This window comes from Primulina huaijiensis, chromosome 12, assembly GCF_012295235.1.
Source record: "Primulina huaijiensis isolate GDHJ02 chromosome 12, ASM1229523v2, whole genome shotgun sequence".
In the NCBI taxonomy this organism is placed as follows: domain Eukaryota; kingdom Viridiplantae; phylum Streptophyta; class Magnoliopsida; order Lamiales; family Gesneriaceae; genus Primulina; species Primulina huaijiensis.
This window is the reverse complement of record NC_133317.1, coordinates 8004097-8021478: the sequence shown is the minus strand read 5'-3', so window position 1 is coordinate 8021478 and position 17382 is coordinate 8004097. Positions and strand designations below refer to the sequence as shown.

The window sequence follows — 17382 nt, the reverse complement described above, 5'->3', positions numbered from 1 at the left end:
TTATAAAGCGTGAATAATTTTTCTTATTGTTCATTTAAATAATTTTTTAAATATTCATAAATTCATTGAAACAATTTAAATTTGAAAAAATTCAATTGTATATGATAATTGGATATTCGGGTAGGGTATGGATATCCGATAATCCGATGGATACGGGGATGTGGATGAAATTCAATACTCGATGGGTATGTGGATGAATTTAATAAATAGGTATGGGGATGGATGTATGAAATCCGACCCATACCCTACCCGTTGCCATCCCTAGTTGCTATCGGGGCCCATTGTGCAGTCACGCAGGCACGGGCTCAAGCTCTGGACGTGACAGAATGGTATCAGAGCCGGTCACTGGCATGGAACACCGAGAAATAAATGCTATGCGGGGCAAAGTAATACGTGCATGGAAGCCACCTCTTGAACCTGCAGAGCAAAGTGCTACATGACGGGAGCCACCTCTAGCTTGAACCTATAGGAGCCACCTCTAGATTCTCAACGCTGGTGGATCGAGGGATCAGGCCGCGACGAGGACGTCACGTTCTGAATGAGGGGGTGATTGTGATACTCTTGTCCCACATCTTAAAATTAAATATTTAAAATGAGTTTATAATGGCTTACAATGGACTTCTTTAGCAATTTGAGTTAATCATTTTCGTAAAGAGAGGACCAATACGAAGTAGTTGCTATAGGAATCTATTGTGCAGTCACGCAGACGCGGGTCCGGGCTCGAGCCGTGACAGATAGTTTGTGTACGAAGATGTGAAAGACAATTTCTGAAAAAATGACTCATTTAGAACCTCACCCTATTTATTACCCGGTCCGTTTTTTACCCATATTTCTTCCAATAAACACTAAAAAAAAAAATCTCTAAACGATTCTTTAAAAGTATACTTGAGTGACAATTTTTGAAAAAAAATATTTTTATAAAACTTTACAAAAATATGGTCCAAACGCATTTTTTTAAGTTTTCTCACTTATAAAATACTAAAACATTGTTAAAATATTTGTTCAAAAATGGTCTTTGTATCATATATTTTCATTTTGAAAAATTGTGTGTATATACTTTAAGCTACATTCAAGTTTATAATTCGTATAATAAATTACAAAAATACTCTTGAATCCAATTACATCTCTTTTATTTTTTTTTATTCTTTGTTACCCTTGAAAAATCAAAATGTCATCAAACTTTAAGTTTATATTTAATAATTCAAAGAAAATGTACATTTAGCATGACTTATTTTTATAAATATTTTAGCAAAAATTAAATATATTGGATGGATTCAATGGGTCAAATCTATTAACTTTAATATGAGTTAGGGTCGGTTTGTATTTACGCATGGATGGGTAGATTCATCTTTATTTTGGAATTTGTGCTTATTAAGAATCATCGAGGTTCACAAAATGTGGACTTGTGTTAGATTTGTCTTCATAAATAAAGTTTCTAAAATTGGCGTTGGACACTGAGATATCTGTGTTTATTAGTAAGTAATGCATAATTTATCATATGAATTTATTGATATATGCTGCGTTCAAAATTGAGATATTAATTATGAATGAGTTTGGATTTAGGGATTTTAAGACAATGTATCCGTAGAATGGCATATATCTAAACACTCCATAAGTAAAAGCTTCTTTTTTTATATATATAAAAAAAACGTATCCAAATTGTTAGGTGTAATAATTGTCCGAATAGGTAGAACAATCGAGACGTTGTGCTTGAACTGTTGTACGATTTAAAATATTTAAGTTATACTGTTACTATCATCTGTTTATTTTGATAAAGTGACAAGCATTCGGTCCTACAATTGGTATTAGAGTCAATGTCACGACTTCGATTCTAATTGACCGCAAGAAGTGCAATTATTATAAGGAAGATTGTTGGATGCAATAATTGCCCCGGGTGGGTAGAACAATTGAAATATGATGCTTGATAAGTTTTACTTTTTAAAATATTTGAGATGCAACGTTGCTACCAGCTATAACTTTTGATAAAGTGACAAATGTTTGGTACTATACAAATTAATTCTCATACCTAAAAATCTCAACGATCATAAATTAATTGTTTGTCAACAAAATAGAGTGCAACTTTTTTTAAAAAAATAATAGTATTTTATTTATATCTATATTATATATTTTATACTATATAATAATACATCAACCCCTTAGAATAATTACATTGATCAGTTTTATGGATGGACAAAAATACTCACATTTCATTTAATAAAAGTTATCATAAAAACTATTTTTTTAATTCAAAAAATAAATAAATAAATAATTTGTTAATCATAATCAATAACTTCAAGATTTTAAAAAACGATTAATTATGTCAAAAAATTGTGTACAGAATTATTACGTACATGGGTTGCTATTTGAATAGAATCTTCCGAGTTAATTAATTCAAACAAAAAATAATAATAATAATTTTATATATACTTTCTCACGTAATTTCTTAATCAAAACATAAACTTTGAATAAATGGATTCGTATGATATGTAGTAAAAAATTTAACGGCCGTAATTGTTGAATTTATTTATTATATTATGTTTATCAATTTGTAGCATATAATTGGTTTGAAAAGTAATAATTATCTCGGTTAAAAGAACGATCAAAATAAGATGTTTAAGTTGCACTATTATTATCAACTATAATATTTAATTAGTATCAAAATCATAATATTCGAGCAACCTAAAATTTAAAATATTAGAGTTGCATCACTGTCACCAGCTATAGTTTTTGGTAAAAACATATTTTAAGTTTTTAATATTATAGATAATAAATAATAAGTATTTTTATTTTTATATGTATTAAACTATTGTGTGTATTATCGTGTATAGTTTCCAAAAATGTTAACATGGAGTGTATGAACAAATATTTATTGTAATTAAATAAATAACTAATTTTTACATCTAGGCCAAATACTTTTTAGTATAATCAATAATCAGTTAATATGTCAATATTTTATATATAAATTAAAGGAATTTTTGGGAGAAATTTGGGTAGAAAATTTTGGAATCTTTGAAATAAAAATTTCACCTGAAATTTTTTAAAAATAGGTTTTGAAATAATGTTTCCAAATGAACACAAAAACTCCTGTGAGACGCTTTTACGGGTCAATTTTGTGAAACAGATATTCTATATGGATCATCCACGAAAAAGTATTACTTTTTATGTCAAATATATTAATTTTTATTGTAAATATGAACAGAATTGATCTGTCTCACAAATAAAGATCCATGAGACCGTCTTATGAAAGACCTACTCCCAAATGAAATACTCATTTTCGTCTTCTAACGTACATGTTTATCTTTAGCTTTACCATTAATCAAACTTAGGTATTGACCCGTAAACTTTTGGTTATTTTGGTATGATTTTTACTCGTGTGTCTATTTTTAGCTGAAATTGTTGATTAGGTTATAAAATCATATAACATGACAACAAATTTGGGGAATTTTCAACTCGGAGGGAAATAATCTACTTGGAATCCCACCTAAATTAATGGGATGTCGTGTCGTTCGCATTCTAGGGTTTTGGGGGAATTAATTTAGGGACTGAAGATTGTTAATTTGGGTATAAAAATGTATTTATTTAATCTTCTAAAAGTTTTGTGTGGAATATTTTGAGCTTGCCGTCCTATTTTTTGAGCTTTTATTTGTATTTTTTTTTAATAATTTTAGTTTGATGTTGTGGAATTTTAACTAAGATTATTTTCTTCCAAAATTGAATATTAATCAAATTTGTTGTCGTGTCACCAGATGTTACAACTTAATCATAATTTCTAGCTAAAATTTGACATTACGGTAAAAATCGGACCAAAATGACCAAAAACAATGTTTTCATAACCAGACTGATAATCGAATCAATCTATCTTTAAATAACGGTTTAATAGATCGAACCGAGATAGTGCTATATTATATAAATTAATAATATAATAAATAATATATTTTAATTATAAAGATGTTAAATATGTATATAAATAATAAAATTTTATATTTACCAAAGTTTAATCAAATAAGCTCTAATACTACTAAAATAATATTTTTCAAAAAATTCAAAATCCAAATAATCATATTTGTATATAATCAAAAATAAAATTTAAAATATAAAAATGTGAATCTGTCCAACTAGTTTTTAGTGGTTTACCGGTTCAGTACCGGTACGATCGATTTTGACTGTTTTAACCGGTCAAACGGTTTTTAACAGTAGTTCGGACCGAACTTGTGACCGGTTCTCGGTCGAACCAACCGGTCCTGTTTTAAAAACACTGGCCAAAAGTTAATTGTTAGCAGAATAATACTTAGGGGTGTTCATCGGTCGGTTCGGTTCGGTTCGGTTTCGGTTTTTTATTTCGGTTTTTTCGGTTTTCGGTTTTAGAAATATATAAGCCGATATCCAAACTATTTTTCTTCGGTTCGGTTCCGTTTTCTACCAAAACGATTCGGTTGTTTCGGTCGGTTAATTCTGTTTTGGTATAATTATTTAAATTAATAATATAAATATATTGTAAAATATAATATGTTAACTTTCTACATGTTTTCTTAGTAAAATATTTAAATATAAGGTTTAAATTAATTAAATAAACAACAATCAACTAAAAATTGTTTAAAATATTTTTTCATTCACTAAATATCATATCAAAATATATAATATAAATAAAAATATAAAAAATTATTAATTTAATGAAATTTCGTTTTTTTGATTTTTTCGGTTTTGACATATATAATCCGAAACCGAATCAAATAAACTTTGGTTTTAACATTTATATCCGAATTGCAAAATTCGGCTTTCGATTCGGTTCGATGTTCGGTTTTTTCGGTTTGGATTTTCGATTTTTTCGGTTTTATCCGAAGTTTGAACACTCCTAATAATACCTAAGTTTGACTAGTTATAATATTAAAAAAAGGTAAAATTAGAAGATCAGAAGTTTTTTTCTGATTAAAAATTTAAACTAAATCTAATTTTTTTACTAGTTATTTATCTACACTACATTATTAAGATCAAATAATGTAAGTAACTAATTTTGGTGTCAGTTATCTAATTTTTAAATTATAAAAAATAGCCCTTCCAAAGTGCAAAATCAATCGATGTTTATTTGATAAAAGGTATCGTAATTCTAATGAACTTTTTATATAACATCGTAGTCCAAAACTAATTAATCAAACTTTAGAAAAGCAACTTCGTTTTCTTAATAAATGTTTTAACCTTTGAATGTTTTAGATACTAATAAATATCTTAGACGATAAAATTGTTTAGTTTATATTATATAAAGCAAGTAAATATTTTTTTACACATGCAATTTAAATCTTTCCAAACAATTATAACCATGAATACAGAGATATATAGTCAATATAAAATAAAACATTTATGAATAATTTATTTTATTAAAACTAAACCACTATCCAATAATTCAATAAAAAAATTAGAAAAATTATTAGAACCTAATCAATTTGAGTTATTTGCTATGAAAAATCTAGAAAAAAATGTCAATTTAGTCTTGTATGTAGATTTTTTGTGATATTTTAAGTCTTCTATGTTTATTTGAATAAATTGCAGTCATGTAATTATGTTCTTTTAATCATTTTAGTCATGTATTCCTAAAATCATATAATTAAATGATTGATATTATTGTTAAATGTTTGTAAATATATAGTTAAAAAATTTTCTCAAGATATGCACGAGTATTTGACAACGTAATTATAATTTTAACAATGATATCAACCATTTAGTTACATTATTTTGATGAGAAGAACTAAAATTGATCGAAAAGACATATTTACATAATTATAAATGATTCAACAAAACACACACACACACACACATATATATATATATATATGGCTAAAATTAACATTTTACCAGAAATCTAAGGACATCCTCTGAAAAACTTTACTTTGAGGTCTTTTAAAAGTTCTCTGAAAAGATAGTAAACATAATGACACATTACAAGTGATCTACCGATCCGAGGTTTCAGAAACTGACTACTTGTCTCAACGCACATTATAAATAGGCTACAAAAAAGACATGCTCAACATGTAACAGGCAAATTATGAGAAAACCACAGCAAAAAAGTAAAAAGATTACAAAGTCCGGAAAACCTCCTCCGCCGCGTCTATAGTTTGCTGAATATCTTCAGGAGTATGAGCCAAGCTGGTAAAACCGGCCTCAAACTGAGAAGGCGCCAAGTAGACACCTTGCTCCAGCATTCCTCTGTAAAACTTTGCGAATTTTGCAGTATCACTCTTCTTTGCATCATCGAAGTTAAAAACCAGGCCTTCTGTGAAAAAGAAACCAAACATCCCATTTATATACCCACCACAGATTGCATGACCGGCCTTCTTTCCGGCATTCAGGATACCTTGAATCAGTTCACCCGTGATCTTGTTCAAATACTCATACGTGCCTGGTTCTTTGAGGCGTTTAAGTGTGTGGATTCCAGCAGTCATTGCTAATGGGTTCCCACTTAGTGTTCCAGCCTGATACATTGGCCCCGCTGGGGCAACCATCTCCATGATCTCTCGCCTCCCTCCATAGGCACCAACTGGCAGGCCACCACCTATAATCTTTCCCAGTGTGGTCAAATCGGGAGTTATGCCAAAATATTCCTGAGCGCCACCATAGGATATACGGAACCCGGTCATAACTTCATCGAAAATGAGAAGAGTCCCATTATCTTTGGTGATCTTGCGCAAAGTGTTGAGAAAATCAAGTGTTGGTGGGATAAAGCCGGCATTTCCTACAACCGGTTCAAGGATAACAGCTGCTATTTCTCCTTTGTTTGATTCAAAAAGATTTTCAACCGTGGAAATGCTATTGTAAGGAGATGTTAATGTCCCAAAAGTAGCTGCCTTGGGAACACCGGGGGAATCAGGGAGTCCTAAGGTAGCAACCCCACTTCCTGCCTTAACGAGGAATGGGTCAGCATGGCCATGGTAGCAACCCTCAAACTTGATTATCTTTTCTCGGCCTGTAAATGCACGTGCCAATCGCAGTACACCCATACATGCTTCTGTGCCGGAGTTGACAAACCGAACCATTTCTATGCTTGGAACAGCAGAGATAACCATTTCCGCCAGGACATTTTCTAGGAGACATGGAGCACCAAAGCTGGTTCCTTTTTTCATTGTTTCAGCCAAGGCAGCCAGTACCTGCAGATTGTCAATATGCCAGTGTTACATCATGAATGCATAGCATTTTAATGTTTTTTATTGTCAAATAATCAAGCAGCTTCAACAGTGTACGTGGGAAAAGTGGGGCGTCTTTCAAGTGTGCTTTGAATCAAGATCATATCTCAGATGGTCTAACACAGGGAAAATGAAATCAGATTTTCAGACGATATTTACCCTCGGCCGCAATAAATTTCTAATCAGCATGTTCCAAAACTCGTAATCTAACGTCAGGAGAATAACATTCTAAGCAGCAGCAACAACAACAATCAAGTCTTTCTCCCACTTTATGTAGTCGACTGTATGAATTCTCCTTCGCCAGTGTGCTCTATCTCCTATTCCCATCTATGTTTAGATAAATTTATCCTATTTTATACAGTCTACGCATTGCAGAAAATTAGAAACCTTTACATCCACCAATTCCAGAAACAAAGTTAGAAGGTTATTTCAAATTTTAGCGCCTACTTTTCATTTCCATTTAGAAAAGAACTGAATACCACACATGTTCTTAAGAGATTCTCAAAACAGGCAATCAGTTCTTTGCCATCTTTCTCAACATAGATATGAAGTAAATAGAAAAATAATAAACCTCATCGTCGGCATGCCCAATGATGGCTGGCCCCCACGATCCAACATAGTCAATGTACTCATTGCCATCTATATCCCACATGCGAGACCCCTTAACAGAGTCAATCACAATAGGCTGACCGCCAACTGATTTGAAAGCACGTACAGGGGAATTCACACCTCCAGGCATCAACTCCTGTTAATATTCAAAGTGCACATAATTTTTATCATATCTAATCAAACACATACTTCAATAAAAGTGTATATCATCCAAAAGCTTTACCCCTCCCCTTTCTGTGAGCCCAAATTATTCCTAACTTGTTAAACTCCAGCATTCTTCGACTCAAGTTATTCGGGGAACAGATAAAGTATGTAAGTCGATCATTAATTTGACTCTTAAAACACTGATCCAATATGTATTTGTTAGATATTGTAAAAGAAAGAGTAAAACAAGATAATTTTTTCCCTTCTCCACCATCCAAATATGGAAGACACTGCCCAAATGCCAAAAGAAACTAAGATAAGCCTTTGCGAATCATGCTGAGCTGCATCGGCGTGGAATTGAAATCCATAGAAAACACGATCAAATCTGAACTCTAACATTTTAAAAGGTCCCATTTCGCTGCTAAAAAATGCACCGTTATCATTTGATCGCAATTTATACTTAACTCCAAACGAGCCATTATTCACCCACACAACAATCCACATCATAAAAATTATCCCGTTAAAGATCTCTTTTACATAATAAATGGCAACATATTAAATTTCAACCAACATCTAATCCAGAAAATCATAAGCTCCCAGAAGTCGAAATGTGGCGCAATTGACTTTCATCCCACACGAGAATATGAACTCCAAACGCATAATCGAAGAATTCTTAACGAGCGAATCGCGGAACATTAGAAGAGTACCTTGGCGGCGTTGAAAGCCTCCTCCGATTTCTTGAGAGTGTAAGTTTTCTTGCTTTCTTCGACGGCGGAAGATGAGGAGAGCGCATTGACCCGGATGATCGAAGAAGACCGCTTATGGCGGCGGTGAATAGAGGTTTGACTCAATTTTGAAGGACATGATAGACCTACACCTACGATTGCAGCCGCCATACTGAACGGTGTGGACTTTCCGGCGGCGGTGGCGGCGGCGTAAATTTCCGATTCTTAAATGAAGCTACACAACTCAATCTTACCCAAAGAAGATAAGAATAAAAGATAAGAGCAGATAGTCCTTTGTCTCCAATTGGTCACTCAATTTTTCCATGTAAAAATTTGGACAAGAAAATGTAAAAATAAAATTTAAAAAATTATAAACAAAAACTTTGTGTGAGACGGTCTCACATGTCGTATTTTGTGAGACATATATCTTATTTGGGTCATCCATGAAAAATGATTATTTTTTATGCTAAGATTATTACTTTTTATTGTGAATATCATTAGGTTTGACCCGTCTCACAGATAAAGATTCGTGAGAAGTCTCACATTAGACCTACTCAAAATTATATGAGTTAAATTAATTTTTACATATATTTATATAATCATTATATTTATATAAATTTTAATTAATTTTCTGAATGATTTTATTATTTCAAGATTTTAGGACATCTTGCTCAAGTAATTCATTTTACTTTTTAAGTAATTCATATCTCGATTACAATCATATCATTCGAGATTCTCGATTGAGGTTCACATTTTTTCTTGGAATCTTCAAAATCCTATTGCATCCATTGTCATTTTCGTACACCATATAAACAAACACCAAATCAAGATATTATCAATATCAAATGGATTTTGGTAATGCAAATTTTAAATTCAATGGATATTCTGAGCATCTATATTCACGTCCTAAGTGTATCATCTGTCTGAGTTGATAAATATAACACACTAACTTATAACCGTTCTAACAAAAAAAAATGACATCGTACTACAACGGTTTACCAAATCATTTTATTTAAATTTTGACAAAAACTTGTGTCAGACGGTCTCACGGGTCGTATATTGTGAGACAGATCTCTTATTTGAATCATCAATGAAAAATATTAATTTTTATGCTAAAAGTATTACTTTTTATTGTGAATATCGGTAGGACTGACACGTCTCACGGAAAGATTCGTAGATCGTCTCACAAGAGACCTACTCTTAAATCTTTCCTTTTTCGTGCTTACATACACTTTAAGTTTCAAATATGTGATGATCTAAAAACTTCAAATGTCATCTCACAATTTGTTATTGCAAGGGATAATTTTTTTTAAAAAAAAGATTGGGTTCCTTAAAATGATCTAACCAAGAACACATAGACATATGAAGTATTGACATCAATCATCATCAATATCAATATAACATATACAAAAATTCTCAATAAATCATCTCATGAGCCAATTTTATAAGACAAATATCTTATCTGACACGATCAATATAAAATTAATATTTTTTATGTAAAAAATATTATTTTTAATTATAAATATAGACTCAATCAATTCGTCTCACGGTTAGATTCGTGAGAATATCTTAAATAAAACCTATTCAAGTTCATATGGTTCATAAGAGTATCATTAATTGATTAACTCCTGATTAACTTATAAATCACACTACATTAATTTTATATATCAAACAATCATTTTTATCACTCATAATACACATAAAAAAAAATCAATATAAGCATATAAAGTTAAAAGAAACTGATACAGTTTCAGAAATGAATTTTTCTATTTAATGTATAAAGAATTAAAAATTGCTTTTACTAAAAGATTTCGTGCTAGAGCGAAGATGAATGCAGAATTTTTTCATTATTCCCTGAAGTTTTACCCACAATACTATACATAACATTCTGTAAACAGTATTATAAATTTATTTATCACTGAAACCATCAATATTTTATTTATAAATATTTTTCCCATTATATATATATATATATATGTTTATGAATGCAAAACACGTGGTTCCATTAAAATTTACCCAGACGGTGGTGGGCTGGTCAGCTCTGATTCTCCGACCCATGAGCACAAAAAAATGAAGTCTGAGGCCGACCACATCTTCCAGGAACCGTCCACGTCTTCCGCCCATCTGTTCCAGCCCAATTACCGGTTTTTGTTCGTTTCCCAATTTCTTTTTTGTGTTTCCCAATTTTTCTTCGGAGTTCAAAGCCGGATTCAGCATGAACTTGTCATAACTCATACCAGTTTTTGCATATTATTTCGGTTCGATTTGTTTGGTTTGCTGGAGAACTTTCTCGATACCGGATTTGTGGAAACATCGTCAATTGTGTCATATTTGTAGCTGGAAGAGGAGGAATAAGGATTAAGGGAGGCGCAATAACTGGGTGTTCTGAATTCATTCATGTTTCCCGACCACAGTAGCCACGTAGGAGTTGGAAATCGTTGTTTCGAGGTTGTGGTGATTGGGAACTCGTGATTTAATGGTTCTGCAGTCACCTTCCGGTGCGTCACCCCTTAACTCCTGTGATTTCTCACAGAAAAGCCTCGTCTTGCCATCAATTTCCCAATCACACAGCAATAGGCGAGAGAGAAGAGTTGTAATTAAAAATGTGAGATGGGTTCTCCTTCAAGCTCAAGCCTGCGTCAATGGCGGGAACGCCCAGCACCACCATTTGGGCTTGGCCACCAGAAGAGGCGCCAATAACATCGTCTTAAAGCGATTTTCTGATGGCCGAGATTTAGATTATGCTTCTTTATCCAGGTTTGATGGCAGTAGTAACTACTATAATTCGACTTTTGGACAAGATCCTATTGTAGATAAGTTGAGGAGTCAGCTGGGGGTGATTCACGCTATTCCCTCTCCAACTCAGATAAACAGTTCCATTTTTGGTCTGTTTGCCTTCTTCTTTTTTGTGGGAGTTGGTTTTGATAAGCTGTGGACCTCAAGAAAGAGGGATACTGGCAGCAAGCCGGAGAATCGGCTGCAAGTGCCGACTACCCTGTCGATGATTCTTGAGAAGGATTTGCAGAGGAAAGAGTCGGTAGAGTGGGTGAACATGGTGTTGGGGAAGCTTTGGAAAGTTTATAGGAGTGGTTTTGAGAATTGGATAATTGGTTTGCTGCAGCCAGTCATTGACAATCTTATGAAACCGGATTATGTGCGGAGGGTTGAGATCAAGCAGTTCTCATTGGGAGATGAACCATTGTCTGTTAGGAGCGTGGAGCGCCGGACTTCCCGACGTGATAATGACTTGCAGTGAGTTTTATTTTCTTTCAGTGTTGCTTTGCTTTTTTGTGATTTCATCACTTGATTTTCATTTTATTTATATTATTGGCCAACGAGTGGACCGAGGATGTGACTAAAGTAATAGTAAGCAACAAGAGAACATGCAGCTCGATTGTTAGAACAAAGGTGTGATGTTTGGAAAGGATTTTCAAGTTGTTGCCAATCCATCAGCTAATGATGATATCAGATAATGGTGATATCGCCGCTCTATGGAAATGCCAATAAAATTGTATGTCAAAATTCATTCACAGCGAGGGATCAACTGAACTGTGAAACACGAACCTTGACAACATTCTTCACCTTGATTCCATATATAGAGGATCTATAGGCATTCCTTTTCTTTGTATAGAGATTTAATGTAATTCATGGAGTGGAAGATATTTTGAACGGATCAATTTTATCACCCAAGTCACAAGTTGCTATCTCAATACACAATGCTTACTTTCCATGATAGTAATGTGAACCTCTTAATCATTTTCCAATAATTTGCTGCTGAGTTTGGTCATGTCTTTTTGGAATGCTTACTAGTCTTCTTACAGATTTTAAGATCTATCATCTGGGAACATTCACAAAATTATTATCTAGAGGCAGTCTATTTTGGAAAGAGTAGCGTTGTTACAATGCATTGTATTATCGATTTTTTTTCACCTACAAATGATGCTCTACAAGCAATTTATCGTAGTTCAGAGTTGTATGGAACTTAATAAATGATAATTTTCTTGCTACCAAGGTATCTGATAGGCCTCCGCTACACTGGTGGTGCACGTATGCTCCTGAGTGTGTCACTTAAGTTCGGCATAATTCCCGTTGTCGTGCCAGTTAGAGTGAAAGACTTTGACATTGATGGTGAACTGTGGGTCAAACTGCGATTGATTCCAACAGAACCATGGGTGGGAGCTGTTTCTTGGGCTTTTGTTTCTCTCCCAAGAATAAAGTTCGAGTTGTCACCATTTCGCTTATTCAATCTAATGGGTATGCTCACACCTTTTTTGTTGGGTTCTCTTTATCAGGACATTAGATTAAAGTATCAGATTTACCATCTATTTTGTGCAAGGAAAGCTAAAAGTATCGGTGGAAAATATGAAAATGGAAAAAGCAAAGGAAAATGCTTGATAATTATTTTAATAAAGTAATCAAATGTAAATTGTGAGCTGACAACGCGCTACCAAGCTGCGCCACATCCCTTCCCATGCCTCCTTATCCATATCTAGCTACTGACTATGGTGCACAACTGTCAATAATAAAAAATATTGTTTCCAGATATCTCAATTCATCAAATTTCTTAAAGTGTCTCCTTTCGGTTGTTTTCTGCTCAGTTAGTGCACCCTTTATAAAAAAAATATTAGGTGTCGATACTGTGGAAAACATTAAGAGTAAAAGGAAAGCTTCTATCCTTGTCTCGATGTGATGATTAGTAACATATTGATAAGGAAGTTGATTTCAATTTGTCATTTGTTAAGTCCTTTGGAATGCATGTCCCTTTTCTTTGTTAATTGAAACTTTTATCACCTCAAAGCATTGCAAATTTAAATTTTCTGTTTTTTTTGTTTGAAATGGAGCAGGAACCTCAGAAATCTCGAATCACGTAAATGTTTGAAGGATTGTATAGAATTGTTTTCTTCGTGCTGTGATGTTTCCTGAATTTAGCTAATATGTTGAGATTGATTTTTATCTGTTTTTATTCAATCATCACTTCTAGAATGCTCTAACACAATTCAGGTTAGCTGCACAATTATTTGTTTTCATTTATTCGGAGAATCCTACTGATTTTATTTTTATTATTATTTTGTTTATTTTTCATGTGTGCCGGTGACACAGCAATTCCTATCCTCTCAATGTAAGTGATATCTCCTGACTATTTCTTATATGCAGTGGACTTTGTCTTTGAACATATGACTGGATTCATCTTTTATTTTAATATATAAAAAACTTTCATAGGTCATATTATATTCTACTTTCTCACGTGATCTGTTGAGAATTTAAATCATATTTTATTTTCAATACAATATAACCCCGAGGCTGTTGGTTTATTATATCTCTTCAGGTTTTTGACGAAACTGCTCACTGTGGATTTGCCTCAGCTATTTGTGCGTCCAAAAAAGATTGTTCTTGATTTTGAGAAGGGAAAAGCTGTTGGGCCTGTTCCAAGTGATTCAACATCTGGAGAAATTCAAGAGAGAATTAATAACTTTGCTGGAGAATTGTCAGTGACTCTTCTAGATGCACGCAAACTCTCTTATATATTCTATGGTATAAATTTTACTTCTTTTACCATGTTCTACTTGGTATTTTAGCAGGGTATTTAGAGAGCACCAGTTCTTTTAAGACGCAATGTCAAGCTTATCTGCCACTGCTTCTGATTTACATAGATTTCTCCTGACATAGTACTTTGACTGTTTGACACAATTATCATCCTTTCATGTTCAGGCAAAACAGATCCATATGTAATTTTAAGATTGGGAGATCAAGTAATACGAAGTAAGAGAAACAGCCTAACTACTGTCATTGGACCTCCTGGAGAGCCAATTTGGAATCAAGTGAGTTTTTTTCAATTGTGTGAGTTTCTGAGCTCATGTTTTCTCATGAATGGAGGTTTATACTGCTGCTAATCATAAATTTTTTTTACCTTATAGGATTTTCATATGTTAGTTACAAACCCTAGGAAAGAAAAACTAGGTATTGAAGTAAAGGACACGCTCGGAATCACGGATTTGACAGTCGGTACTGCAGAGGTAAGATATCTCAGACCTGCTAATACTGCTTGGAATTCTTTTTTTCTTTTTTTGGCTGCTTTCAGGAAGTTATTTTACATGTTTTTGTTGTTTTATTTCCATCCTCTTGAAATTTAAATGATTCCTTACCTCAGAAAGTGGTAAGTTATTTAATATTATTCCATGTTTTGAGTTCTTCTATTTATATCTACTTCTTAAAAGTTCAAAAGAATATACAAGGTTTTTCCATTGAATCATGATATCATGGAAAATGGGAAGTTGTCCAGCTTATCGGAAAAGGCCCGGCTGATGGCTATCAATAAAATGTCAAGGCAGATTGCAGAGTGGTTCCATTGAGAACCACAAGCGGCTGGATCTCTGCTGTAGCATTTTCCGCTTCTACCTGTCACTGGTTAAGCATTATTTAACGAAAAAAGTCATTGTCGTCAGTATGTTGTTAATATTTACGGTTAACTGCCGTGATACCCAAACGAACTGTCTATGTGCACTGAATTCATGTGTACTTTAATTATTTGAACTGTCAAAAACTCCTAATTAGAGTATTACCTACAAACATTTGCAAACTTTTATGAAGAACTGTTTTCAGGTTGATCTTGCATCTCTGAAAGATACTGTTCCAGCAGACAGGATAGTGGTACTCCGAGGTTGGGGTCTGTTTGGAAAGGGATCTGCTGGAGAAATTTTACTGCGATTGACATACAAAGCATACGTTGAGGATGATGAAGATGAAAGGCTCGAGAAAGTCTTCATAGATACAGGGGCATCGGACTATGAGTTTTCTGATTCTGATGAATCATATCCCGCGACGTCTGAGCTGCGTAAAGAATCTTTCATGGATGTTCTATCAGCATTAATGTTAAGTGAGGAATTTCAAGGGATAATGACATCTGAAACAGTAAATACCAAGTCTTCAGATGCTGGCACTGGTAGTGACACTCCAGGCATGAATGGGCGTGCTGTTGGATCCATCCCACAAAGTCCTGGAAGTAACACTGGCGGTTCTGGAGGTATGCTTCTTCGAGTTTACGAATAAGTAGTTCTTATTTTTTTAATTTTGAGCGACCCAAAGTCTTTATAATTTTCAACTAGGAAAACTAATTTGCAGGATCTTTATTTTGGCTTGCTTTGATTACGAGTATTTCGGTCCTTATAGCTATCAACATGGGCAACTCAAGTTTATTCAATCCTTAATATGATGTGAGTCACACGATCTTGCTCAGGATGGACCACCATATGCTCTTATAATTATGCAAGAAATCCTAATTCTTGAGTTTGTTCATAATCCAGGAACCCATAACGAAAGCCCATTATTCGATCTTCAGATCATATTTTGATAGGTATGATGTTATTCATAAGAATAATATTGATTTTCATGTTCTTGTATATTCTTTTATTCCAAAGTGATTGCATAAACTATGAGGATTTCGTTCCATCGTGCCGTTTCCGTTCTTTTGCTTTAGATTTACAATATTAGTTCCCCATCAATGTAATTTGACAGGCACTAAACTGTTGCACAGGCTGGGAAAATTTGAGTCCAGCTTTCTCCCCGACGAAACCTTTCACCATACGAGGTTGTGAGAAGAATACAAGATGTTTACTTTAATCCTTCACTAGATCGACGTCACGAGAGAAATTTGTTCATTTCGGCCGCAAAATTTTGAGCTTTCCTCTCTTCTCAAAAGGTGTCATCTGCTCTGTAATTAACCCTTGTGCAGCTTGGTTCCATTTTGATCGTTAAGCACCGCAGTAACTGGAAGCATGTTGATTTTGTAATTAGCTGTCACATTTAATTTTCAACTGTGGAGATGGCCGGAAAGATCCATTCTTTCCTATTTATTTTTTTCCTTAATGTTTTGTATGTAACTCATCCAACCCAAAGTCTACTTTTCATGCCCACCTTCCACTCTAGGGAAGAATTCGTGAATAAATTCCTCTCCACTCTTCGATAGTTGAAAGCCCCAATTGGTAGAAAAAAACCCACAACCCTTGGGTAAATAATGTATATTATAAATAAGAGTTGATATTTACGTTCCATTTTGTGTTATATATCATTCACTTCATGTAGTCAAATTTATTCAGAAATGAAGTGTAAATAACAAAAAAATAGAGTGTAAATATCAATTTTAATTATTAATATGGCTAATTGTTTTCAAAAAATCAAATTTTAATTTTATTCGGATATGTTATATTTTATTGACAAAAAATTGTTTGGTTTTTTATGCAACTATAGTGCATGTTCTTCTTATTATTATAAACAATTTAATATTATGATTCATGTAATTTGAATCATTTTTTTTGTCAATCAATACAGATTCCTTAAACACATATTGTATTGTTTATTCATTTTTCCGAATAATTAAACTTTATATAACATGTGGTCAAATTTTTTCTCCCCGAGATTGGATATATAAAATTATTTGACTTACTTTCAATTATCAATGTGTTAAGTTGNATATTAAGTTGTCAATTGATAAATTTTTCTAATATCAATTATACGATAAAAATGTTGAGAAAATGTTATATATTTCAAAAAATAAAATATAGTTATTTATTGATTCTTAGTTATCTTCATTCTTTCCTTTTTTTCCATCACATTTCGTTTGAAATATGATTGTAAATCAAAATTTGTACCCACGAATAATTCGAATATTACATCGAAGTGAATGACATTTTTTAAAAATAGAAACTCTACAAGTAAAAAAATTAATTTCTATTTTA

General features: G+C 33.0%; 2 protein-coding genes across 8 annotated transcripts; one reads left to right on the top strand and one right to left on the bottom strand.

Moving 5' to 3' along the window:
* Nucleotides 1-5855: 5855 nt before the first annotated feature.
* Nucleotides 5856-8953, bottom strand: LOC140989746 (glutamate-1-semialdehyde 2,1-aminomutase, chloroplastic-like). The gene is made up of 3 exons (XM_073459127.1): nucleotides 8633-8953; nucleotides 7744-7917; nucleotides 5856-7136 (listed from the first exon to the last, which is right to left on the bottom strand). Exons 1-3 carry the CDS (start codon nucleotides 8819-8821, stop codon nucleotides 6069-6071), a joined length of 1431 nt encoding a protein of 476 aa, XP_073315228.1. The 5' UTR covers nucleotides 8822-8953; the 3' UTR covers nucleotides 5856-6068.
* A 1693-nt stretch (nucleotides 8954-10646) lies between these two features.
* LOC140989817 (synaptotagmin-2-like) lies at nucleotides 10647-16613 on the top strand. 7 transcript variants are annotated; one of them, XM_073459246.1, is made up of 10 exons: nucleotides 10647-11902; nucleotides 12663-12904; nucleotides 13751-13769; nucleotides 13977-14182; nucleotides 14360-14469; nucleotides 14566-14664; nucleotides 15251-15671; nucleotides 15754-15861; nucleotides 15952-16001; nucleotides 16163-16611. In XM_073459246.1, exons 1-8 carry the CDS (start codon nucleotides 11127-11129, stop codon nucleotides 15858-15860), a joined length of 1980 nt encoding a protein of 659 aa, XP_073315347.1. In that variant the 5' UTR covers nucleotides 10647-11126; the 3' UTR covers nucleotide 15861; nucleotides 15952-16001; nucleotides 16163-16611. The 7 variants fall into 7 exon arrangements, with proteins under 7 accessions (XP_073315347.1, XP_073315346.1, XP_073315351.1 ...); XM_073459245.1 differs by having other exon boundaries at nucleotides 16182-16609; XM_073459250.1 differs by having other exon boundaries at nucleotides 15770-15861; nucleotides 16163-16607.
* Nucleotides 16614-17382: the final 769 nt, after the last annotated feature.

What these genes read in the sequence shown, in the direction of transcription:
- LOC140989746 (XM_073459127.1), bottom strand. Translation starts at nt 8,821, where the DNA reads ATGGCGGCTGCAATCGTAGGTGTAGGTCTATCATGTCCTTCAAAATTG. An exon ending in AGGCTTTCAACGCCGCCAAG is followed by an intron (nt 7,918 to 8,632) that starts GTACTCTTCTAA and finishes GAATATTAACAG; the next exon opens with GAGTTGATGCCTGGAGGTGT. An exon ending in TTGGGCATGCCGACGATGAG is followed by an intron (nt 7,137 to 7,743) that starts GTTTATTATTTT and finishes GACAATCTGCAG; the next exon opens with GTACTGGCTGCCTTGGCTGA.
- LOC140989817 (XM_073459248.1), top strand. Translation starts at nt 11,127, where the DNA reads ATGGTTCTGCAGTCACCTTCCGGTGCGTCACCCCTTAACTCCTGTGAT. An exon ending in CGACGTGATAATGACTTGCA is followed by an intron (nt 11,903 to 12,662) that starts GTGAGTTTTATT and finishes CTTGCTACCAAG; the next exon opens with GTATCTGATAGGCCTCCGCT. An exon ending in ACTCTCTTATATATTCTATG is followed by an intron (nt 14,183 to 14,359) that starts GTATAAATTTTA and finishes TTTCATGTTCAG; the next exon opens with GCAAAACAGATCCATATGTA.